The sequence below is a fragment of the Epinephelus moara genome, chromosome 11, assembly GCF_006386435.1.
Source record: "Epinephelus moara isolate mb chromosome 11, YSFRI_EMoa_1.0, whole genome shotgun sequence".
Classification (NCBI taxonomy): Eukaryota; Metazoa; Chordata; class Actinopteri; order Perciformes; family Serranidae; genus Epinephelus; species Epinephelus moara.
The window spans coordinates 7076822-7103398 of NC_065516.1; the positions used below are offsets into that span (position 1 = coordinate 7076822).

At 37.4% G+C, this 26577-nt stretch overlaps 2 protein-coding genes across 4 annotated transcripts in view; both read left to right on the plus strand.

The window, feature by feature from the left end:
- Positions 1–20536, plus strand: part of LOC126397645 (E3 ubiquitin-protein ligase RNF31-like) — a 24910-nt gene extending 4374 nt beyond the window's left edge. The window contains exons 4-24 of the mRNA XM_050056554.1: positions 967–1122; positions 1224–1280; positions 2170–2311; positions 2545–2706; positions 2793–2943; positions 3411–3562; positions 4804–4946; positions 5122–5367; positions 5575–5916; positions 7437–7622; positions 7771–7977; positions 8204–8377; positions 10179–10277; positions 10954–11043; positions 11227–11341; positions 12643–12755; positions 13467–13580; positions 13986–14034; positions 14480–14576; positions 17786–17951; positions 18490–20536. Of these exons, the coding sequence (XP_049912511.1) occupies positions 967–1122; positions 1224–1280; positions 2170–2311; positions 2545–2706; positions 2793–2943; positions 3411–3562; positions 4804–4946; positions 5122–5367; positions 5575–5916; positions 7437–7622; positions 7771–7977; positions 8204–8377; positions 10179–10277; positions 10954–11043; positions 11227–11341; positions 12643–12755; positions 13467–13580; positions 13986–14034; positions 14480–14576; positions 17786–17951; positions 18490–18537 (3009 nt within the window). The 3' untranslated portion in view covers positions 18538–20536. The remainder of the gene's footprint in view (positions 1–966; positions 1123–1223; positions 1281–2169; positions 2312–2544; positions 2707–2792; positions 2944–3410; positions 3563–4803; positions 4947–5121; positions 5368–5574; positions 5917–7436; positions 7623–7770; positions 7978–8203; positions 8378–10178; positions 10278–10953; positions 11044–11226; positions 11342–12642; positions 12756–13466; positions 13581–13985; positions 14035–14479; positions 14577–17785; positions 17952–18489) is intronic.
- A 1652-nt stretch (positions 20537–22188) lies between these two features.
- Positions 22189–26577, plus strand: part of irf9 (interferon regulatory factor 9) — a 19966-nt gene continuing 15577 nt past the window's right edge. For 2 of the 3 annotated variants that reach the window (XM_050056228.1, XM_050056230.1), the window contains exons 1-4: positions 22189–22275; positions 22687–22756; positions 24484–24606; positions 24694–24874. In XM_050056228.1, the coding sequence (XP_049912185.1) occupies positions 22700–22756; positions 24484–24606; positions 24694–24874 (361 nt within the window). In that variant the 5' untranslated portion in view covers positions 22189–22275; positions 22687–22699. Of the gene's footprint in view, positions 22276–22664; positions 22757–24483; positions 24607–24693; positions 24875–26577 lie in introns of all 3 variants that reach the window. The other variant, XM_050056229.1, reaches the window with a different exon arrangement.

Sequence of the window (26577 nt, forward strand, 5' to 3'; positions counted from 1 at the left end):
GGGGGCAAACACTTTTTCACACAGGGCCATGTAGCTTCGGATTTTTTTCTTCCTCATTAATAAAACCCTTCATTTAAAAACTGCATTTTGTGTTTACTTGTGTTATCTTTGACTAATGTTTAAATTTGTTTGATGATCTGAAACATTTAAGTGTGGAAAACATGCAAAAAAGTAAGAAATCAGGAAGGGGGCAAACACTTTTTCACACCACTGTAGTTCTGCCTTAAACATCCATTAGTTCCAATTTTTCACTGTATTTCTGCATTCACAGAAGATTTGAGCAAAACTTTAGTGTATGGAGGATGAAAGCTGCCAAAGTAAAAAAAAAAGAGGAAGAAATAGCTTAATTAGTTAATTAATTAAAATGCCATTAAATGTACCAAAATAATGCTAAAAAGAAAGTCGTTATTATTTGATTAATTAAATAAATTGATATATCTGTTTGAATTTGCTTTTCTTTGTATTGATTCCCCTATTTGTACTTACTTTCCCATTTTTTGAATTTATTTTTTAAATTAACTCATCTATTTTAAATGCATTTTGAAATGTATTTATGTATTTTGATAATTTTTTTAAGTACTTATTTATTTTGCATTTATTTTTTTATCTTATTTATTTTAAACAGATTTTTAAAATTTATTTATTTTCAAATTTATTTGTTCATTTATTATTTTCCCTTTTCATTTTCCCTTTATTTATTTATTATTTTAAATTATTTATTTCTATTTTTTTGCATTATTTTCTTAATACATTTTATGCATTTTGTCTTTATTAGGCAAATAAGAGTGCATAGATTGGCTCCCACAACGCCAAGCTCACTACCGAAATGTATTACTGAAATGAACATTAAAATAAAGATGGCCTTTGTCTTTAAATATTTTACGTATAAAATGATGGCATATGTTGCCAGGAGAAAGTCTGAAAGTCATTCAACTTTTTGATTTTAATCCTGGTTTCCCTTCTTAGGGAGGTCGGACAGTCTTGTATCTGTACGGTTACACCAATCAGCAGATAGACGGCCTCAGTTTCCCTGAGGAAGTCGCTGAACCAGACACTGCAAAAGTTTCTGCAGTGACGCTGGAGGTCATGATCCTACGCACAGAGGTGGACATGCTCATAAAGGTTCGTATTTGTTTGTGAGCAGTCATCTAAATACCCTAACCATCAATTGTTTTGTGTATAAAATTCACCATGTTCCATTTCTTATGCCTCTGTTCATTCAGGGCACCCACCCTCACCCAGAATACTTCAAAGATATCATCCCATTCATCGTTCAGCAGGTCTGTACAAATGTTTCCAGTGGCTGTATACTTGTGTATGTGTCAAAATGTGTCATGAAACTGTGAAGATGTTGCCACTAAATTTCATAGCAGCTATGGAAAAATAACACAGGAGAAAAACTTCTTTTTTTTTTATTTGCACTTTTCCCCAACAAACAATATAATATAAATCACATATTATTGACCAATTCTGACATATTCTAACAGTTAGGGAAATCAGCTGTTAATATTATGTTGATGAATGTGAATTTTCTGCGAAGTGAATTTAATTTAACAACAACAATGTGTGTTCATGTTCGGGGAAACATTTAAAATGGACAATTGTTACTGCAGAGCAACTACATAAAACAAATCCTTTATTATAAGCAAGTTGAAGTCTTTCAGCATTGATGCACTCTGATCACTGTCATCAGTCAGTTAATTAGAATGAAGTGATACAAGGTCAAAGGCCAAGGTCACTGTGACCTTGTCTGTTTCATTCTCGTAAACCCGACATCTCAAGAACGCCTTGAGAATTTTTTTTTATTTATTTTTTTTTTTTTTAAATTTGACACAAACGTCCACTTTGAGTCAAGGATGAATTGATTAGATTTTACTGGTCACTGTGACCATGCATCTGTCTCATTCTTGTAACCCAAAATATCTCAATAACCATTTTAGGGAATTTCTTCAAATTTAGCACAAATTCCACTTGGACTTTAGGATCAACTTTTAGATTTTAGTGGTGAAAGGTCAAGGTCACTGTGACCTTGCAAAACATGTTGGCCATAACTCAAGATACTCAGTACACTAATTATGGCAAAATTTGGCACAAAGTGGTAATTCTAGTCTTCTGTCTGCTGCATATTAAAAGCGTAAAGAATTTTAAATGTGATGCCTGTTTCTTCAGGATCTTCAGGATCAGCTGGTGGTGAGTGACGCTGTGGTTTTCCTGCCTGGAGAGGAGCAGCAGGCGGACAAACCCCAGGTTCCATCTCTTCCACCTAAACACACTCCAGGCCCTGTTGGACAACCTCTGAAACCATCGACAGGTGAGCTGCCACCACACCTCATATCCTGACGAAGCTGCTTTCATCATTGTGTGGCAGTTTAGTCTCTTTCGTTGCCACAAATTTAGATTTAGTATTTTAGACAAATGTGAATGTCTGTTTATTTATAAAATTTTTAGGTTGGAAGTTATAAGTTCATTGGGCACCGAGCATGTCACTAGTCCAGCATCCAAGCCTCAATACACCCACTAACTTTCTTCTGTCTTGCTCTCCAGGCTCTCCAGCAGCAAGTGAGTGCAATTTGTGTGGTGCCGCTTCGTCTCTGGTTTGCCCATCTTGTGACAATCAAGCTTTCTGTGACGCATGTGATGACCTCTTTCACCGCCACCCCACCAGAACCAATCACAAAAGAGATAAAATGCAGAAAATCAAACAGGGTATGCCAGATTACAACAGGCTTTAAAACAGGAATGCAACATCTGCGTTTGAGTGTTTAACTTGTGTTTTGTTTGTGTGGCTGTAGGGACCTGTACCATCTGTGGGATTTCTGCTGTGCACGCTCAGTGCTCCACCTGCGTCCAGAGGTTATGTGAGAACTGTGACAAGCTTTTCCACTCTCACCCTGACCGCAAAGGACATAGCAGAACTATTATTACACCAGCCAAAACATCCAGGTGAGGAGACAAAGAAACTTGAATTCACTGTCAGGTGTACTTCTTCATTTTGCAGCAGTGTGGTCTCAGTTTTAAAAGACTTTTATATGTTTTTTTCTGCACTCAGGTGGATTAAACTTTAGCCGTATTTAAGCAGAATCACCTGATTTCTTTTGCAGATTTTAAATTCTCAGTTTAGTCATAGATCCTTAAGGTTAACTTTGCTTTCATCCCATATTGATGTGTTTCATGTTTTACTTAATGCTGGTTTGCTTTCTAAGTTTTAGCCTTTATTTGCAGTCTTGTAATGATAATGTTTTTCTCTAACTGTTTGCACCCATCCAAAAATAAGAAAGTGAATTGTTCTCATTAGACCATGCTGGATAAATATATGGGTTAAATGACTAAATGAATAATGCTGATGTTGCAGGGCTGTTAAAGAGGAGAGGAATAGCTAGACTACCCCGTAAATTTCTGTTATCTTCCAGTCCATCCCTGTCACCTTGGGAGTGTGCACATTGCACTACAGTGAATGAGATGCGAGCTGTCCTCTGTACGACCTGCGAACGGCCTCGACTCGCCACGGCTGCATCCACTGTTCAAGAAAGTCCGATGTCAGTTCCCACATCTCCCAACACAGGTGGGACTAAGACATATATATATATAAATAATGATAGACTTAGAGCACATTCCAACTGTGGAACCTTTGTTGCATGTCACACCGTCCGTCCATCCATCCATCCATCCATCCATCCGTCCCGTCCTTGTGAACATGGTATCTGAAGAACACCTCAAGGGAATTTCTTCAAATTTGGCACAAATGTTCACTTGGACTCAACAATAAACGCATTAGTTGTTGGTGGTCAAAGGTCAAGGTCACTGTGACCTTGTGTGTCCATTCTCGTGAACATACTATCTAAAGAAAGCGTTGAGGGAATTTTTTCAAATTTGGCACAAACATTTAGTTGGACTCGGGGATGAACCGATTAGATTTTGGTGGTCAAGGGTCAAAGGTCAAGGTTGCTGTGACCTTGCATCCGTCTCATTCTCGTGAACACAATATCTCAAGAAAAGCTTCAGGGAATTTCTTCAAATTAGGCACAAATGTTCACTTGGACAAAAGATTAAACTGCTTGGATTTCAGTGGTCAAAGGTCAAGGTCAGTGTGACCCGGCACCTGTCTCATTCTCATGAACAAGATATTTCAAGAGCACTGTCAGTGAATTTCTTTTAATTTGTCACAAATATCCACTTGGACTGAAGAATGAACTGATTCGAATCTTGTGGTCAAACATTAAGGTCAGTGTGACATCACAAAATAACTCAAGAATTCATACACTAATATGACAGCTTCACACAAATGTCTAATAGGATAAAATAATGAAATAATTTTTTATCCAGAGGTCAAGGGACAGCTTCACCGTGACATCATAATGTTCTGCATAAAACACTTTTCTGGCCAGTATTCAGTGTCATATTTCAGGAACAGAACGGGAGACATTTGGTCAGAAACTGAATTGGTGACACTCATCTTGGGTGCCCAACTTCAAACTGTGCTGATGGTATAGATCTTCTGTGTTGTCATGGGGACAATGGGTCTGGCGCATCCATGTTTTCACAGACATGGATGTAAACTCAAAGAGAAACTTGACTGGTGCATGTAGGCATACAGCCACAGGACAAAAGAGGGAAAGTCTCTGTTTTCAAAAATGCCCTATTTCTACTGGACTGGGCCAAAATCATGAGCAATAAAGCTCTGCTGTCAAAAAAAATTACCCCAGGAAAATGAAAATATGATGACAAAAATGGTATTGACATAAGGTAACATGCATTCAGAGGTGTAGCAGTTTGAATGAGTTGTATTTGTGCTTGGTCCCTCAGAGTGGCAGTGTAAGAGCTGTACAGTGGTGAATCAAGGCAGCAGCATCCTCTGTGAGGTGTGTGAGCGCCCTCGTCTGGCCACACGCCCACCTGTCGCACCAGTGTTGACCAGCCCAGGATCTTTGTCTGACTCTGGAACAAAGGTTTGTCTCATTGCTACTCATGATGAAGCTCTGATGTAATTGATTTTTAATGAATTACACAAGAAGGCAACTTTTTTTTTTTTTTTTGGAAAAAAAACAACCTTTTTCCTACTTTCAACTACTTAACATTTATAACTTTGTCTTTTTTCTTCCTTCTTTTCTTTCTGTTCCACAGTGGATGTGCCAGTTCTGCACCTACGTAAACACCAGTCCCACTGTGGTGTGTGAGATGTGCAACCTGTCATGTAAAGACTCTGCTGGAGTTTCGCTGCCCCAGTCTCTCCAGCAGACTCCGTCCAGCAGCATTAAAGATCAACCCCAGCTGGGTGTGAGGCCCCAGCCGAAGCCCAGAGTCAACTTGGAGCTGAAAAGACAGAAGATGATGAGGGAAGACGGCCTCTCTCTCATCCACCAGATCAGAGTAGGTCAACACGGATACTTCTCACAAACCAATACCCCAGCACCTTCACATGAGACAAACAATGTAACAAATCCTCACAACTGGAAAGCTTAAACTAGGGAATGTTATGTATTTTTGCCATAGGGAGCAACATTCGCCACAGTATTGAAATGTTTTACAGACACAATTATAAAGTAAACAAAAATTCATCCTGTTTCTTCTTTACAGGAAGCAGAAAAGCGTGGGGTCAGCGCTGAGGAGGTGTACGCAGCCATCTGTGTGTGCGGTGGCAGCAACACGAACCCTTGTGATTGGTTGACATCGGAGCTGCCTCACCTGCTGGATGAAATCTGCGCCATGGCGGCTTCCGTCCAGCTCAATTACAAAGCAGGGGATTCTGGGATACAACCCGTGGTGGAGAGAGACGGAGAGGAGGCTGAGCTGAGTGGTCCCAGTGTCACAGGTGAAGGTGTGAAGCTGTCCAGAGCTGAGGCCAAGCTGGCCTGGTTGTCAGCAGGAGGAGACACAGACAGAGCCATGAGACAGCTGCTCAGAGACAGACAGGTCAAGGTAGGACAATTAAAATGACATTCAAAGACATATATTCCTGCTAGAGCTGGTGGAGGTTTTAACTGTAGTTTCTGCATATTGCACAAACATCTTTCACCTTTTGTCTTAAATTAGTTTGAGACAGATATATGTTTTGGTACCAAAACTGAAAATACCTTTACATTTATTTACATGTCTTCATTTAACAAAAAAGCCAAGTTCACAAGTTAAGTAGACACAAATGGACCTACCTAAATTAAATAGTCTAAAAACTGGCAGTTTATTTTATTAGAATCTGGAACTGATCAAAGAGTGCGCAATAAAGTTTGCTGGCTGTTTTATTGTATGACTGATTAATTGTTGTACCCATAAAATGTCAATGTCAATTTGCATCAATATTTCTCATAGCTTAAAGTCATGTCTTCAGATTACTCGTCTTGTTTCACAATTAGTCAAAAGCTTTCTTACAACTTTGTCCTCCAAAAACAAATTCAGGAAAAACTTGACACTCAGTGGCACTCAGCACAGCAGTTTTGTCAGTTCCTCAGTTAAAAATTAAATTTACCTAAATTGTTAAATCACGTTTAAGCGGCAGTCCGTGTGGAAAGGTGGAATGTATTGGTTGAAATGCAATCTTGGCACTCATAGGCTATTGTCTGGCGACAGTTTAGCTTTATATTTGGGTTTTTTAAATTTATCTGCATTCATACGCAGATATAGAGAGAAGCTGAAATCACCAGCACAGGAAAGAAAAAATTTTGGCCTGGATATCCATTGGCTTCACGAAATATCTGCCTTTTCCCACAGAGGCTTTGACATCGTCGGGTCAGTAGCCGATGGGTTCCCAGATTGGAGTGCATCCACTAAAATCCTCTAGTTTCTTTACGACTTTACGACTCAATTTTTAATGAGCACATAAATAAATGCCCTAAAGTATCTTTGGATATGTTCTTGATAACTTATTGTCAAGTAAACTATAGGAGAGAACTCTCATGCTTGGACAGTACACAAGGAGGAGCAGAGTCTCAACAAGCGACTACAGTGAGGCTGATAAGCAGCTTTTTACAGGTGAAAGAAAAACATGAGAAAACAGGACGTATCTCGAGTGTCTCCCAGTTTTCTGACCTTGAAAGATAACTCAGAACAAAGCCAGTCTGTGGTGTGCTGGAAGTGAAATGTAGGAGTGTCGTAAAGTCCTCTTCACCCTTGTAAATGAGTAGAAGGTGGACACTTCAAACTTTTGAACTTTTCTGGGAGTCATGTGTCCCCTGTAAATAGACGAGACATGTTCTCTCTTAATAGAGCTAAATCATACATAGACATAAGGTTTTGTGTTATTCTTCCCTTCTGACAGTAGAAATGAACCAATTTTGAGACTCTGGGTAGCATTTTGAACGAAGAACTTTCACATGCAACAGAGTGACTCTACACTGTGGTTTTGTTATTTTTACTTGAGTCCAAGATCCGAGTACTTCTAACACTACTGGGTATAAGGTATATATGCATTTAGCTGTAATTTTCTGCTTGTTGTCTGTGTGCAGATGAAGGAGCTGCACTCTCTGGGCTTCAGAGATGCGTTTCAGTGTGAGGAGGCCCTGCGGCTGAGTGGAGGAGAGGTGAAGGAGGCTTTGTCTCTGCTGCAGCGCCCTCTCCTGGAGCCCTTCCACCAGCGAATCTGGAGCGACCAGCCCGAGCCACCGATCGATCCCAGACACCCAGATAAGCAGGTTAGGCTGCACTGCAAATCACTCGAGGGCTTTAAGCGTTCATACCTCATAAATGTTGCAACTTTATGTAGTAAAAAGTTGTAGATTTAATTTTTCCAGCCTTCGCTATTATATTAACTCCTTGCTTGTCCTTGTGTGCTCTCTGCAGAGGATGTGCAGGCGTCTATTGGCACTGTACGATCTGCCCAGCTGGGGGCGCTGCGAGCTCGTCCTCTCATTACTTCAAGAGCCAGATGTCACCTACTCCCTGGAGGACGTTGTGCAAGCTGTGAAGGAGTCACACGACAAGGATTTCATCAGGCGTCTCCTCATTAACGAGTGCCCCTGCTGTCTGAGCATCTTCCCCCGCAGCAAGGTGGATGAAGAGTTTATATCCGGTGGTTTCAGACACAGTTTAACACTGCAGACAAATCTGCAGGTTAACTTTTTAGATGTATCATCTCAAACTAGGCATTGTACACAGCACATTACTGTGTCACATTTTTACATCACGTTTTTAACTTTCTTGCTGCCTTTAAGTAAAGTAACCCAATTACACTGTTAGCTGTTAACGTCTTCCTCTTCTCCTCTTTATATTCCAGATGCAGTCCCTGACTTCCTGTCAGTGCTCCGTGTGCCACGACTGCTTCGGGCAGCATTTCACCATCGCTGTGAGAGATAAACACATTAGAGACATGGTGTGTCCCGTCTGCGGTGAGCCAGACATCAATGACCCCGAACAGCTGGACAGCTACTTTTCCACACTGGACATACAGGTACACCGAGAGAGAAACATGATGTAGTCATTGTTTATAAATAGAGCTCTGATTGGCTGCTTCACTTTAAGTATAGATTTAGCTTTGCAAGAGGATTGATTCTAATTTATTTCATATGTAATGTCATGAACTACATGATTTTGTTCTCCTTTTTATTCAGAAAGTTGTAAACAGTATATACAGTATATACAGCAGGTATTTCTTTACGTCATTTCCATCTTTTTATTTAAAGTGAGACAATGTAAACTTTGCTGAGCAGTGATGAAGTCATGATAATGGTAAATATTAAAGGTTCTTTGGTATCTAGCAGTGAGGATTGCACATTGAAACTAACTTCTCCCGGTTAGAATTTCTTTAGTGTTAATTGTTCAGGAGGTTTTTACTGGGAGCTGAATTATCTGCAGGAGTCTCTTCCTCTCCAAAACAAACAGGCCAGGTAATGAAAAGCAAGTAAAAAATGCCGCATAAACCAGTTTCACATTTTAAAAAATCTGTGACACTAGTCGCAGAGGGGGTGGCCAATGCGAAAACATAAATGTCCTTATCTAGAGCCAGTGTTTGGTTTGTCCATTCTGGGCTGCGGTAAAAACACGCCGTTGCAACATGGCGATCTCTGTAGATGAGGACTCACGCCCTATGTAGCTATAAACAGCTCATTCTAAGGTAACAAAAACACAGTGATTCTTATTTTCATGTGATTATACACTAAAGAAAACATATGTATTGTATTCCATTTCTCCCCAAATATCCTCCTAAATCCTACACACTGGACATTTAAAATCACAGTCCACAGTAGCAATAGTAAAACACTGATTCAGTATAATGATTAAGTAATATCAGTTATATAAATACCTATTGAAAGCTTACTATTATTCACAAATATCAGCCTCCCCCAGAGTCTATTGTTTTAAATATTTTCATTGTGAAGTATAATTTTTAAAGCTAACAAAACATAGGGTATTGTCATGCCTCTTTTCCATATAGACAATCATAATGGCAAATGATATGGGAAGAATGTACTCAATAAATAAATAAATAAAATAACATAGAAATAAATAAATATGGGAAAACAATATTATGATAATTCATGAATTAATTAAAAAAAAAACAACAACAATAATAATAGTGACAGTCATAATGTTACTTGTTTAACATCCTCTGTAAAGGTTCATCTTTCCCAGAGTGCTGTATGTTTTATTGCTTGTGAATTTAAACTTTTCATTTGTAAGGTTAATTTTGTGTTATTTCTTCTTTCAAAAGTTACACAGTCTCACTTTAAAGTTAAGGTAAAAGAAAACTTAAATGAGATATAAGATTACGCACATTATGTAGAAAAAATACGTGAAGAAATGGGATTGAAAAGATGCTGTGTACCATTACGTGCAAAGTATCTTCTTACTTATAATTCACAGACGGACTAACAGGACTTTGGTTGAGCAATAAGAGCTAAGGAGCTAAATGGATTTTATCTAACTTCGGTAGTTTACTTTGAAAAAAAGCTGCATTTTTACTTGCTGTGGACATGATGTTAAACATATATTTATTTTAAGATTATTGTATGTCTCAAAGTATCCCTTATGTTTTTTAACTATGTAAATCTCTTAAAGGAAGGTGATATGGATGAGTATTTTGTAGAGCTTCATACTAATGTCAGCATACACAGAGAACACGGAGAGAAACATAAACCAAAACTATAAAACACACATGAAATAAACTGCAAAAAATGAAGAGATGTAATAAGGTGCCACATTTTTCTATTTTCACTTTGACCAGTAAAGTATTTCCTGTTTTGTTTTTCCAGCTGCGGGACTGTCTGGAACTTGATGTGTACGAGCTGTTCCATAAAAAGCTGACTGAGCACGCTCTGATGAAAGATCCAAAGTTCCTGTGGTGCTGTCACGTGAGTTCATCAATAACAGGCCGACTTGTTGTTCTTCCCTATTCCCTTTATCAGCTCTCACAATCTGATTTCCTCCTCCACCTGTAGTTTGCATACCGTGCTTTGTATATTTACTTCCTCATACGATGACTCCGTATCACAATCCACATAAAGAGGTACCAGTGATCCTCGTGGGGTAGTCTACACATGAAGCTGCTCAGTCTTTATGCAGAAAATATTTGTTATGGAGCCTCAGTGGTTTCATGTGAGAACTGGTACAATTGTAACAACCCTTTTCTTTCTCAAATTAAGGCGTGGCTGTGGTAAAAAACAAACATATAATGCAACTAATTATACTCTTACTTAAATCCAAATATGAATTGTTTGCAATAAACTCCACCAGAGATATGAAGGAAAAATGTTTGAACTTTATGCCTCATGAAAACAGGCAGTGATATTGACCATGAAGTTTGCACTTGTGGACTTTCACCCTTAGTTCTAATAGTTTTGGATCAACAGTGTGAACATCAAACCCCCTTAACATGAGGGAGGAAAAACACAGCAGAGTAGCAAAAGATAAATAAAATAACAAACATAAACAATAGGACAGTTAATATACACAGTAGAAATGACACATACTTACATTTAGTCTGGTCTGAAGATGACGAGGCATAAATAGCGTTTCTCTCCTCCTCAGTGCACGTCTGGGTTTATCAATGATGGAGACCAGCTGAAGGTCACCTGCCCATCTTGCCGTAGGAGTTTTTGCGCTCAGTGCAAGAAACCTGTGAGTATAAGCACTTCATGTTCCCATTTTTCATCGCATTTAGAGGCGGTATCTGACATTGGATGACAGATAATGAAAAGTCTCATACAGTTTAAGGAATTCAGCCTTGAATCTTTGGCAGCTCTTCAGTGAACAAACTGTGCAGGAGGTTTTAGCTCATGAACTCCCTCTCTGTGATCTCAGTGGGAGCCTCAGCACCAGGATCTGTCCTGTGAGCAGTTCCAGCAGTGGAAGAGGGAGAACGATCCGGAGTACCAGAGGCAGGGCCTGGCTGGCTTCCTGAGAGACAACGGCATAAGTGAGGACATGAACCTTTCCTTTTTTTTCAATTCTTAATTTTTGGACAGCAGTTTATGTTACAAAACATACATCAGAACAATAGCAGATTCATTTCCAGTGCTCTCCTGAGATTTGTTCAGGTTTTCATTTATTCAGTACCTTTGACCCACTTGTTCCAGAATTTCTTTTTCTGAAGACAAAGAGAAAAAATTATCCTTTTCATAACAGTCATGTAATTCATTATGTATTTTACTACAGGGAGTAACCAGTGCCTTGTGAGTGTTTTTTACAAGACATACATACCAAACATGTATTCATCAGGATGCCAACATTTTCAAAAATAATATGGAGCTTTGCAAGGGCAGATCAGTATGCTTTTTAGTGTCTGTGAAACTCTGCACAAAGGTCTTCTCCCAAAATACATGCCAGTGATTGGCCTTCCGAAATCCACACTGTCTCCAACATTCTGCATCCCCTCCAGCAAAATGTGCTGTTTTCCTGAGGACACAAACTTTAACCACAAGTTTCATTTCAGTTTTTTTTACCTAACCACCCAACCTTTGTTTATACATCAGCCAGCCTCAACCTATTTATGTCGATTTCACATTGTTGTCACTGAGTTGACCCACTTACTAAGTGACGAAAACTCCTTGAACGCACTTCTTTTTTTATTCTTTTTCTTTTTGAAGTTGCACGATTTGTAAAAAAGCCCTTGTCTTTTATATTTGCACAATGTCATGCAGCATCCCTCTTTCTGATGTTTGTTTCTGAATCACTTTCTTTTGTTATTCTGTAGCTGTAACTAAATGAAGCTGCATTAGGCAGTGGAGGGAGGTAACTGTACTCGAGTACTGTACTTGGGCACAATTTTAGGCACCTGTACATAATATATTTCCATTTTATGCCACTTTAAAACTTCTGCTTTGCTACATTTCAAGGGAACCAGCAAATGCTCTTAAACAGTTACTAAAATCATTATTAAAATAGTGGCCGATACATTTTCAGTCAATCATCTTATCAGTTAATTAACTAATACATTTCAGTTCTAATTTTAAGTCTGGCCACAGAATCACTTTCTTTAGATTCGATTGTGATGTTTGTTTTTTAATCACTTCCCTTTTATTACTTTGTAATTTTGTAAAGAAAATGATAATAATAATATATCGTTTTATTTGTCAATAATATTTTATATTAATCTGAATTTGCAAAGTAGAACAAATGTAAAGTCAAGGTACATTAACTTTGTACCTTTACTTAATTACCACTGTTTAAATGTTGTCTGGAATAAATAGATTAATCAGTATGTTGTATGTGCTGCAGCCTGTCCTCACTGCAGGTTCCAGTACGCTCTGACCAAAGGCGGCTGCATGCACTTCAGCTGCTCCCAGTGCAGGTACCAGTTCTGCAGTGGCTGCAACAACCCCTACCACAAGGTGAGATTAGGATACACCATCAAGAAAAAAGGACCACTTGCTTTATGTGGTATACCCAGGGTTCCCATAGGAGTTTGAAATCAAGGCCTTGAAAGTTTTGGAAAATAGATATTAATAGATATGGGGGTCAGTGAAAGTGCTTGAATTTATACATTCTGTGCAAGAATTTAAATTCTCTGTCTCTATCGCTCAGTTAACACAATTTTTTTACAGAAGGTAAGAGACCACGTTGTTTGCCATCCCTGTAACACGCCACACTTTAGAAGTGTTCACACTTTTCATCGTTGTCTGTGAGCCTCTGAAAAGCCTTCAAGTTCTTATTTGAAAAATTCTCAGTATTGTAACTAACTGTAAGCAGTAGAAAAAGCATTCATTCATTCAAAAGTCCAGTGAGTTATATTTAAGGCCTTAAAATGTCTTAAAATGATGTTGACAGGTCTTAAAAATTGATTAGATTACAGAGTTAACATTACTTTAATAAAGAGGATTTACTTCAGTCTAACAAAGCACTGCCACCACCATCATGTCTGCAGATAGAAGCATGTTTAGTAGGTCTTGACTGTTTTACAAAATGTTTCAAAATGCCCGTCTTTCAGATGTTGTTTCTGGCAGATTATTTTATATTTTTGTCTGGGAAGGTCTGGAAGGTTTTTGACCTCATCAGATCCTCCTCTTGTGATTCTGCTGCATTTGTTTTGCTCTGTCTTGCAGACGGTATGTAAGACACCCCAGTGCAGTTACACAGGTCTACATGCTCATCACCCGCGGGACTGTCTCTTCTACCTTAGAGACTGGGAGCCCCCCAGACTACAGGCCCTGCTGCAGGTAGAGATTCTGTTTGTTTTGTCTTGTGTTTTGTCACAAATTTTAATATCATCTGTAGTTTTTTTATTTGGCATGACTAAAGACTTTGTTCTTGCTCCGTACCTCTGCTCTGGAGTAAGCCGATGTCTCTAAATGTTACATAATGTCGTCATTTGTAGGGTGTAATTATGTTAGGTGTTATGTTTACAAGTACTGTTTTTTTTATTTGTACATTAGTGTTTCTACTTATACTTCCTGAAGAACAATATTTTAGAGGTTACATGATGGCATACCAGTTATTGAAAACTTAGATTTAATTTTACACCAGGCTAGAATAAATGCACATCTGGAAATATTTGCCAATTTATATTGTAGGAATGCCATTTGATAGTACCTTTCTTGATTTTTTTCCTTTTTTCTCTGCAGAGGAGCGGTGTGGAGTTCAACACAGATCCTTCTAATGGAGTTCAAACTGGTAAAACTGCTTGTTCATTCCTCCTCATCTAACTCTGTCTTTCATCACATTCAGGAAGTAAAGAAACATTTAAATATGTCACCTTTTACTATCTAAGTGTTCAAACAAATTCTGGAATTCCGGGTAAAACCTGGAATACAAACAAAAGTTTCTTGAGATTTAGTGAACTTCATTTATGAAGTTGGAAATTATCTTGGAAAGTTCAAACCTAAATTTAAGTTTAGGTTCTGAGTGGATCTTGAGACAATTTCCTGGAATACTTGAACACAAAAATATTATGTTAATTTCAATCATCGAGGCCATGAATATATCTTTTTTTTTTTAAGAGTTAATTTTACCTTGTCTGAAAAACTCATCTTGTTTTCTTGTTTTTAGTTGTTTATTAATAATTTAAAAAAGAATTAATCAGAAGTGTCACTGACTGTTTTTTTCCTCTGTGACACAGATGGTTGTTGTGTGATGGAGCAGAAAGATGAAGGAGGTCAGCAAATTGATTCACCATGTGGCCTCCAAACACAGCCGGGACAAGCTGGACTCTGCGAGTGAGTGTCTGACTGACAAATTTCATAGTATAGTATGCCATGAAAATCTCATAAAAAGTCATAGTACACTATGCCCTAAAAAATGTCATAAAACATCATAATATAGTATGCCACAACAAATGTGTAGTCTGCCTTGAAAATTTTTATAAAGTCATTATAGTAAGCCATTTTTAAAAAAAAATCCTTTAAGTCATAGTATAGTATGCAGTAACAAAAAAATCATAAAAAGCTATGGTATAGTATGTCACAAAAATGTTAAAAAATGCCATAATTTTTTTTAACAAAAATTCATACTACAAATTAGTATGCCCAAAGAACATTTTATAATCAGTTACAGTATAGTATGTCACAAATTGTCATAGTATAGTATGCTATAAAAGAATAGTACAAAATGTCATAGTATAGTGTCGTAAAATTTTTAATACAAATCGTAGTATTGTATGCCATAAAAACATCATTAACACTCATACTATAGTATGCCATTAAAAATGACCTAGTATAGTATGTTGTGAAAAATCTTATAAAAAGTCATAGTATAGTATGTCAGAAAAAATCATAAAATATTTCATAAAAAGTCATAGTAATAGCATACGTATCACCAAAAAAAGCATTATAAATGTATGCCATTAAAAAATCATTAACAGTCATAGTATGTCACAAAGATGTCATAGTGAACTACTCCCTCAAAAAAATCATGAAAGATAACTTTTTATAAAGATTTCATGTCATGCTATATGACGACATTCTTAATGTTCTTTGTGTCATAGTATAATATGACTTTATTACCTCCGCCAAGGAGGTTATGTTTTCGCCGGCGTTGGTCTGTTTGTCTGCAAAATAACTCAAAAAGTTCTGAACAGATTTTGATGATTTTCAGGAAGGGTTGATAATGGGACAAGGAACAGATGGTAACATTTTGTTGGTGATCAGTTGAAGCGAAGTGGATAAAATAATAAAATGGCGGGAAATCCGAGCTGCTTGGCAGAGGTCTGTGCTCTCCGAGTGCTCTCATTTGTTTATTTATTTATTTATTTAAGAAAGAATGTACTACACTCTGACTTTTAATGATTTTTTTATGGCATTGTTACAAACACTATATGTGTCTAGGAATAAAGGATGCTACATAAATGCCATGTAGTCAGAGAAGCACTGCTGTTTATTGTTTATTGATTGGGTGAATGAGGAAAATTACACAGTTACAAGCTTTCGGCTTAACAGTTTAACACATACACATTTCCTACTCCTTCAGAATCCCCACTGACTCACTGCAGCTGAAACAAATTACAATAAAAACCCATCTTGCAATGCTTATCTTACAGAAATCCTAGTGTTACGAGTCAGTCAGTAATCTATGCGTGGGGTAGGGAGCAATTCATGCATGAGAAAAATAAACAAACCTACAGCCCAGATCCCAATATCACTCATAAGGGCCACAAACAAGTTAACGTTACTCACGCACACCGAAATTTGTAATTAACCATAGGGTTATCTATCACAGAACTTAACGTTATACAGAGAGACACAGGGGGTGGACTGCTCAGATTAAATCACAGCCATCTGGCATTTTCATTAAGTGGCGTTGTGCTGCGGTGATGGATCCAGCTGGCCTGTGATTGGTGGCTGAAACCCAAGTCAGAAAGGGGAGGGATCACCAGAAGATGAAGACAAGGGCACAAACACAAGTTTTGTTGTTTTTTAAATTGTGTAGTACAGTATACCTTTTTATGGAAATGTGGAATACTATACAATAAGATTTTTTGTGAAGTACTACTCCATGACTTTTTGTGACATTTTCAGGGCACATTATTCTGTGACATTTTATACAATGTTTTTATGGCTTACTATACTATCACCTTTTTTTTGTTTTTTTTTACATTTTTTGTGACCTACTGTTCTATGACTTTTTATGAAATTATTCTGACATACTAAACTCACTTTATAGCATACTTATTATGACATACTGTCACCTTTTTTCCACAAATCTTCTTATGGCATACTATATAATTATTTTTTTTGTCTTTTTTTTTGGAGATACTATATTCTGTGGCTTTTTAATGAAATTCATAATTTTCTATGACATACTATAATATGACTTTTCTTAATTTACTTAAGGTATACTGATGACATTTTTATTACATACTATGAGCTTTCATGAAGTCTGTCATGGCTTGCGATACTATGATTTTTTAAGGACATTGTTAATGAAAACTTCTACTATAACTTTTATAGTGGTTTAAGGAGGAGGACCATACAAAGACTTGTTCATTTTATACGTCTCTTTATTTCAACACCATCATGTAATAATAAAAAGAAAAAAAATTATGAAACCAACAAGTTTGTGTGCAGCCAGATAAGAGTTACAAGGCTACCAGCACTAATTTGATGGGGTTTAGATGTTTTTTCATCTGAGAGTATAGTGTGTCCCAAAAACTGTCATAAAACAGTCATTAAAAAAAATAGTATATTTTTTCATAAAAATAGTCATAGTATAGTCTGCCAAACAATCGTCAAGAAAAAAGTCAAGTAATTCAAAACTTGAGTACAGTACTGAGTTACATGTTACCACTGCTATAGCTATTTTTACAGTCACTGCACTGTAGAGGAGTTTATTAAAAGGTGTGGTTAAAAAGGAAGAAACACACTCTTCTCTTGGGTATCATACACTCTTCCTATTGCTAAACTGCAACTGCATTCTTTCCTTGTTATGTCATCTTTGTCACTATTCACTTATTAAGGAAGCAAGTGTTAAGAAGTAAGACTTCGTTTAGGGTTATAGGTTGAGTTTGTTAAGGAGACAGACAGTGTTGAATTAAGTCTCTGAAAATTAAACATGTTGCAGAACTCTTCTCTGATATCCTATTAGGGTTGGGTACCGAAACTCGGTACTTTTTGTACTTGGTACCGATTCACGTCGGTACTACCGAGTACTGATTCACTTAAAATGAATCGGTGCAGCACTGTTCCTAAATGTTCTCAATAAAATGTTGAAACTGAGAAGTTTAGACTTTAAAAAGTACCGAAATAATGTACTTTTTGGTACCAGTACCGAATTCCAGATACCGGTACCGGTATTGTATCGGTTCAATTATGAACGGTACCCAAACCTATATCCTATGCTTCACTACAGTGTGTTCACATCTCTCAACACTCACTGATAACCCCTAACACATGTCAAAGACAAATCTTTAACAAAAGTTCTGTTCCTGCAGGAAGCACTACAAGGAGTACCTGGTGAGTCTGATAAACGCTCACTCACTGGACCCTGCTCCACTCTACGAGGCCAATGAGCTGCTTCGGGCCTGTGAGAGATACCTGGTGGACAAGCAGAAAGTGGAGAACGAGGACGATAATGCCTACCATGCCCGACTGCTCAAGGTAAGAAACATCCATCTGTTGTCACAAGGGTCAGGGAGGCAGCTTACAAATGGAAGGGCAGTGGTTGGACTCACCACACTGGCTGCAAGGATCCTGGTCCCTCTTGCCACACAGCTAAAATGCTCTTTAGCAAGGCACTAATCTGGTCCAGAGCAGCTGTCCAAATGTTGGAGTTTCAAGTTTGGTGGAGGATCTTTGTCTCTTTTCACAGTACCTACAAAACAAAATGTTTTAATACACCAGCCTGAGAAGAAAACAGGGTGGTACAGGGAGATGCACTGTACATTATTTATCTAAGAAGCAATAATTATGTCAGGTCACAGAACTTTTTAAATACTGTGCTCTTCACAAATGTTTTTTAATTAAAAATCTCTTTTTTTTTTGAAGATTTTAATTTTTTTTAGTTCCTAACATTTTCATGTCAAGTATTTAATAGTGTGTTTCAATTTGTAACTAAAGATCTTTGAGTTTAGATGGTATTTCTGTCATGTTTAAGACAAAGGACTTGACATCGGTGTTTCTTTTTTCCAACCTACAGAAACTGATGGAGGTCCCTCTTGGAGAAAAGGTTCCTCGAAACAAATAAAAGGTTCCCTGAACAGAACACCCCCCTCCTAAATTGTGTTCATCAAGCAATTGATGCCAACCAGAGTCATGAATCTGAAATAATTAGCGCCGCCTTTGGTTGTTAACAGGCTGTTATTACTCATCTGCAAAGTATTTTGTTCTCCACCCTTTGACAACACACTTGACTCAAACAAACATCAGCTGTGTGCCAAAAGAAAACACTGAACATTACTTTGGTGGCAAGCAGCTGTCCGATTTGTGTATCTGTTCATAAACATTTGTTTGTTCAATGGTTCTCACAATTGAAGGTTAAACCTTTGTTTCCTTGTTGAACATAGTGATAAACTGATAATGAAGGAATCAAGCGGTTTGAGTCTGCGTGATATTCATCTCAGTTCAGCTCTGACAAATGTAACTATTGTCTTCCTTTGTCTTCAGGGCCCTGTTTCAGAAAGTGGGTTTAGTGAAAAGTCTGAGTTAGTTAACCCTGAGATGAGGGAAACTCTGGGTTTTGTTTCTGAAAGAGAGCCAAACCTGCTTGGTGGCAGGTTTTCTTCAACAAACCCTGAGTTTCTCTCTGTCTCCTCCCTCTGACAGAGCCAGACACGTGATTTCATCCTCATTGATGTAGTTTGTATCAAAGAGCACACTGAAGTGCATTGATTATAGTGGTGGTTTACTGTATGTCAGAATCTAAATCCTGGTTGGATATTAGTTTGTTACTCAGAACTATCTAAAGTTACGGCTTTATGCCCTGTCAGTAATTTCTTTGAACAGCAGTTTCTGCCCTCAAATTAAAATATCACACAACATCAAATCACCTTTAATCTCTTTAAACTGATATCTGCGTATGTCTGCTTTATCGTCGTCAGATGATAGTCTAAAGGGTCCGAGACTGAGTCACCCCAGCTCAGAATTAAACCCCTGCATGTCCTTCTTTTTGCGAGTGGTAGTTTTTTTGTTTGTTTTTATAGGTAACACTGTGACTCTACACTGACAGCTGTCAGTTTGTTAGAGCACGTTTACTGAAATGTTTATTGCATATATTGTGTAATCTCAGTTTCAATCATAGAATTGAAATGATTGGAAAAAATCTGGGGTTTAAATTGTAAAAATCAGTCGGCCTATGCATGAAAAATGATTTCTATCACTCATAACATGATTGGTCGCATTAATGGAACATAATTCCTATAATAGTGTTGATGATATGTAATTTTTTATGATGAGCAGGATCATGGTGCAGCTGCTGAATGAAACTGAGTTTTTTTTAAATAGGCTGCGTATAGTCTGAACGTCTTTTAACAGAATTTCAGTGGCTGTTTTTAAATTTACAACATTTGTTAAAGTAGCTGAAATAAAGCCACTGAACACTGGTGGGTCAAAGATTCAAACCGATGTCTAAAATTTGAAATCGACTGTATTTTAACCTCCAGTGCATGTCACCAAAGGATGTAGAAAAGTCTGCATATTCATGTGTTAATATCTCAACATGCACCAAATTAAAATAAGGTTCTGCCTTTTTTTACCTGTTGCCATCGTGAATCACAAAGTATCTGAGCTCCACTGATGATGGCTTTTTTCATTCACTCAAAGTTGATTGAACTGACTCTGAACAGCTGTTCAGAGACGAAAAACTAAAGAATTTTCCAACTCAGACTTTAGGGTCAGACTCAGAGTTTGTTATCCCTGCTTTCTGATACAGACCCCAGGTCACAGTGACATATAAATACTATTAAAGGAACTTATTAGTGGGATGGATTTGGATATTGTACGAATATGACAGTTTGTTTATCTATCTTTTGCACAAGAGGAAATGTTCTCTTTGGAAATATGTGTCAAAATTTCTACCACAGAACAATGTAGCAATGTCGGGCAAACATATTTAAATAAATATACAGAAATTAAACTAGAGGGTAAAATGTTATTTTCTTAAAGACTGTTTAAATTTTCTGCTGTCAGGGTTTTTTCTGTTTTACTTTATATTTGATGGAGAAATCAATCAATAAATAAACAATATGATTATTCTGAGATGTGGATTCATTGATGTACATGATGTACAAATAGTATAAATGACACAGCACCATTTTAGATTGTCTTTGTACTACAGTGATTCCTTAAGTTGACCCATTACTCTAAATCATCTAATGTCAGATTATTTTATGTCACACTTAACATAGTTTTGTAAAGTTTTAGTGAAGCACTTGTTGGTTTATGACTTTATACTGCATGGAGCAGTGGTGGATTGTAGGTACGTTATTCAATACTGTACTTAAGAATCACAATGTATGTGTACTTAAGTACTTACATGTTGCTGCTGCAGCTACTTTATACTTCAACTAATACTACTTAGAGTAAAATGGTCTTTTTACTCCACATTTGTTTGACAGTTACTGTTAGTTTTTACTTTGCAGAGTAGATTTTACATACAAAACATTGTTATAAAACTTTCTCCACCAGCTTTCATGAATAAATTCCTCATTTTTGTTTCATTTTATGTTACCTTACCTTAAAAATCTCTTTTCCAGCGTGTTCAGCAACAAGGGACTAACATCGTACAAAAAAAAGAGCACAAAATATATGTGACATGATCAGATTTTGTCAGTATACATCAGCTGTTTTTAATTACAGGAAAACTCCACAAACCTTTAAGGGAATATCAAATGGACCGTGGCCACTAATATTAAAGCAAGAACAGTATTTAGAAACCTTTAACTATCAAAAACAACATAACATCTTCACAGAATGTAATAGTTTGGTTAAATTCATTGGTATTTTCACATTAATAATCAAAACCTAAGGCATGTAACCCCTTAATATTTGAGTTTTGGACATTTTTTTTATTTATTTTGTTGTATTTATACAATATTTAGCCAGAAAGGCCTCATGCAGATTAAAACACTCTTTTAAAATGTCTTGGGTCCTGACAAGTTACATCCCAAGAAGTACTCAGCTCTTTTAATGAATTATCTGTTAATTAAGTAAAAGTACAGTAGTAACACCAAAATCAAAAAAATACTCTGTCAAAAGCCAAAGCTTTGAATACAAAATGTTACTTAAGTAAAAATACAAAAGTACTAGCCTCAAAATATACTTAAAGTTCAAAAAGTAAAAGTATTTATTAGAAGAAGAATGGGACTTTTCAGAATCATATATATTATATTACTGTTTTATAATTACTGATGCATTAATGTGTTCAATACTTTAATGTTGCAGCTGGGTATCTTAACCTATAATAAAACCTCCTTATTTTTAGTTGACTTATATTTTTGTTTTAATAAAAAGTAGTCTACATTATTTACCTCTGAGATGAAGTAAAGTAAAAGTATAAAGCAGCATGAATTGGAAATACTCAAGTACAGTACATATCCCTCAAAATAGGAGAATGCTTGAGTAAATGTACTTTGCAGCAATGCAGCCTGATAATATAAAAGAGAGAACACAAAATATGCCATAAGATGATAATTTAATACTATGAATAGAGTATTTAAGCTGTGGCTCTATTGAAATAATTTTTATATCAGTAAAACAAGTATATTTATATCAATAGATCACCTAAATTCATGTGTTTTGGTTCTGTATAGATGTTTTAATGCGCATGTCCGTTGTCGCCCCCTGGTGGCCACCACAGAGACAGTTTCCTTTAAGTCACGTGACTTCTGGGAAAAGGATCGCCTCTGTGTGAGGCAGCAGAGTCTGCAGCAGTAGCGGAGCACACACATTGGCAGTCTGCAAGCAACACGGAGGAAACGTAACCGAGGTAAACGAAACTTAAATCTACTTCCTTAATTTAACACCTCAGCCTCTATATTTGATATATACTTATAAATACCACCATGACAGGTGAGAGCAGATTCTGAGTTTAGTTTTTATACCAGATTTAAAAAATAAATAAATAAATAAATAGTTGATTCAAGTAATGGAGTTTTTGTGTGGGCTGTGTGTGTGTATGTGAGCTAAAACTACACACACGAGTCTAAAACAGATATTTGCATTGACGCAAGTCGACGTTAAAGGTTTTACATTTAAAGTTTTTTATTGTTGTTAATCTTTCAAATAGTTGTTATGAATGACTTATTATTATGAAGCGGTCGGGGAGGAACATGTTGTAACATGCAGCTGATGGTGGTTGTTTATTGTTTGTGTCAGTCTGTGTCTCTTGTGTTTTTAGTCTTTAAAGAGTCATGGCAGCAGGGAGAATGCGCTCCACGCGCAGACTGCGCTCGTGGATCGTCGAACAGGTGTGTGTGTGTGTGTGTGTGTGTGTGTGTGTGTGTGTGTGTGTGTGTGTGTGTGCGCGTGTGTGTGTGTGTGTGTGTGTGCGTGTGTGTGTGTGTTAAAAAACTGTGTGTGAAGCAGGGTGAGGGGTGAGGGAGGGGGTGAGGGGGAGATGGAAAGGGAAAGAGGCAGAATGAGCTGTTGTGACATTAGACAAACACATTGCTGTACATCAGTGCTGGAAGTATTTAGGTCATTTACTTAAATAAATGTACTTACACTACAGTGTAAAAGTAATCCATTACAAGTACATGTACTTTAGTAAAAGTATTTAAGTATAATCAGTGAAATGTAGTTAAAGTATCAAACTGTCCCCTGTGACTTTTATACTGTTAGATATGATGTTATTACAGTAGATGATTCTGACTCATGCATTAATGTAAAATCAGGATTTGACTGTTGTAGCTGGTTAAGATGACTATTATTTTCATTATGAATTAATCTGATTATTTTCTCCTCCAATAAATTGATTGTTTGGTTAGTAGTAATAGTGACAAATGTTCGTCATAATGACCCAGGGCACAATGGGACTCCTTCACAATGTTTGTTTAACCTCAACATTATTACTCATACATCACAAGTATGAATATTGTTCAAAGGAATGGCAGCAAATCTTCACATCTGTGAAGCTGGAACCCTAAAATATTTTTACATTTACATTATTTTTTATATTTTTACACTTTTACATGAAAACTGTTTGCCAGTTAAAAGATTCAGCTCTACTTTGACATTTTCATGTTTTGTGTGCAAAAATCTTAATTTGTGAAGTAACCATTAACTTAGTAGTTTTACTAATTAGTACTTTCATTATCAATTAATCTTTAAAGTATTTTCACCATTAATTATTTAGTGTATAAAATGTCAAATGTTGTTAAAAAATTATTAATTATCTTTCACTTATCTGGGCCAGGTCTCCCCAGCAGCCTTTCCAGCACTGACCATGTGATTGTTGTAATAGGGTGAGGTTGGTATTTTTCAACTTGGGGCCTATTTTCTAATGTTTTTGTGTCTATGTGACTAAAGGGAAAAACAAATTTTGAAACTGGTGCAGTATTGAGTGAGACCACTGCAGCCTGGAGCCATGAAACAGGCTGCAATGTAACCACTCAGGGCACTAGAAGTGTTTGTTTTTGCAACTGACAGGCTCAGATTGTTAATGATAACAATAACAATGTGTCTGACATTATGGAAAGGATCCCCACAGAGACGGACCTTTTTGTTAAAGAGTCTGGTGGGTTTGGTGATGGCGATTTGGAGTCTGTTTCTGGCTAAACAAAAAGAATCTCACTCTTTAACAAAAAGGTCTATCTCTGTAGGGATCCTTTCCAGAATGTTGTCAGACACTTTGATTAACAATCTGAGCCTGTCAGTGGCAAAACACTTCTAGTGGAAGTAAAATGATGGTGCATTGTTGCCAGCAGAGATTACATTGCAGCCAGGTTCACAGCTGCTGGCTGCAGCGCTCTCACTCAGTACTGGACCAGTTAAAAAAACAATCATGCTCAGATTAGTCATTTAGATACAAGATCGAGGAAAACAGTCCAGGATGAAAAGTACCAAAGTTACCCTTCAGTAATGTTGCAGGAACAACACAGATATTCTTATTAGACTGGACAGTTTGAGGACACTGTTCAAAGGAACTTGAGGTGAGTAAATTAACTCAGTTGTTGTGTATGTTTGGCTGTTGCAGGTCAGCAGTGGGAAATTCCCGGGGCTGATGTGGGACGATGAGGCCAAAACCATGTTCCGCATCCCGTGGAAACACGCTGGGAAACAGGACTTCCGTAAAGATGAGGACGCCGCCATCTTCAAGGTCAAGACGAGTTTCTTGGCTCTAAACACACAACTCCCAAAACACTAACGATCCGAATCACTAAAGAGACATGTTTTTCCTCTGCAGGCGTGGGCACAGTTCAAAGGTAAGCCTACAGACGGGAGTCAGGACAGCCCGGCCTCCTGGAAGACCCGCCTGCGCTGCGCCCTCAACAAGAGTCCAGAGTTTACAGAGGTGATGGAGCGAGCCCAGCTGGACATCTCTGAACCCTACAAGGTCTACCGCCTCGTCCCCATCAGCGAGCAGGGTAAGACCCCAGCACATCTTACTCCACACACTCTGCTTGGGACAGAATTGAGCTTTCCCAAATTCTTCAGGCACTATTTGGCTTGTGGTTTGTTTCAGTCAGTTGATCTGTTCCAAACAGACTCACCGCTGTTATTTTCCTAAATGTGAGGTCACAGGTTGTTGGCTCACAATCAATAATAAACTCAAAACTTACAAAATGTGGAAAACTGAATAACTTTCAGCTGTAAAAACAGAATTTTGAATCTCCAACAACAAAGTTAGAAAGTAGGTAAAGACCAAGCCATTTTTAAACCAAAGGTGAAAGAATGTGCCGACAGAAAGATCCAACATCTGGGACATCCAAAAGTAAGTACTTTGGTACAACCTGGCACATATTAGATTTTTACACATGCATCTCATATCTCATATCTCACATCTGAACTCAGCTTGTATCTGCAATTTAGCGTGACACCTGCTACATTTTAATCTCAAATCAAACATTTATATTTCAGTTTTTTAATTTTGTTATGCAGTATATTTAACTTAGACAATCTTCAAACAGACACAGATATTTAGCACTGCAATTAACAGAACATTGGTGCTGAGACAGTTTGTCAATCAACTGAAAATAAGGAATTGCTGCTTTTCTCTGTTTAACATAATTTTAAGTTAAATATTTGTGTTTTTTTGACTGTTGGTTGAACAAAACCTTTTTTTATACTACTCTCACAAATTTTATAGAAGGATTCATCAATAATGAAAATAACTGTCACACAGTGGCATTGCATGATAAGAAAACATCTGGTTTACCTTTTTGTTGATGCCAGCTTCACGTCTTCCCACCAGTGTCCAGATGAACATGACCAGAGCAGATTTGCACACTGTATAAAGACACAATCACAGGTCACAGTCAGAATGTTTCCACAATGAAGACACTGTCGCTAAATCAGTGGTGATTTTCAGAGGTTTCTTGTCACCATATATTGGCTTTAATGCGAGTTTATATGTTAGGACCACTGGGTATTATGTGTGTTAAAGTACTTTAAAGTATTACAAACAGCCTGCAGAGAGAGCTCTTAATGAATTTAATGTCAGAATAACCAAACTCAGCCGGTGACTTGACAGATCAAATACTTCAGTTTGTACTCTGTACAGTCATTATGCGAGAGGGATTGTTGTTAACATACAGGGTTAACATAAACCCTCATACTGTTGACACTGTTTCATAATAAGTTGTTGTGTTTAATACAGTGGTGAATATTTCTAAGTGATAAAAAGTTCTCATCCAGTTTTGCCCAAATACTGCGCTTTAGGGCCGTAACGGTACATGTATTTGTGTTGAACCGTTCGGTACGCGACTTCCGGTTCGGCACGACCCTGTACCGAATTATTGGGCGCAGGATATTATTTTATTTTATTTTGTTTTTATTTTAATTCCGTTTTTGCGAGCCGAACCATTTAAAATATCTAGTTCCCCGACGGACATAATTGAGTGACGGACCGAGTCCCGTAAATCTCCGGCTGCGTTCCAAAAACAGTTTGAGTCGCCCTCGCTCACTTGCCCTCAGCCCTTGCTATGACGTCACACGGAGGCCACTTGGAGGGCGGAGGGAAAGTGGGCGGAGGGGGAGTGAAAGAGGTAAATGGAACACACCTGCCCTCGTTCACTCACAGGCCAGACAATCATGGATCAACCACATGTTGTTGGAGTAGCGCTATACT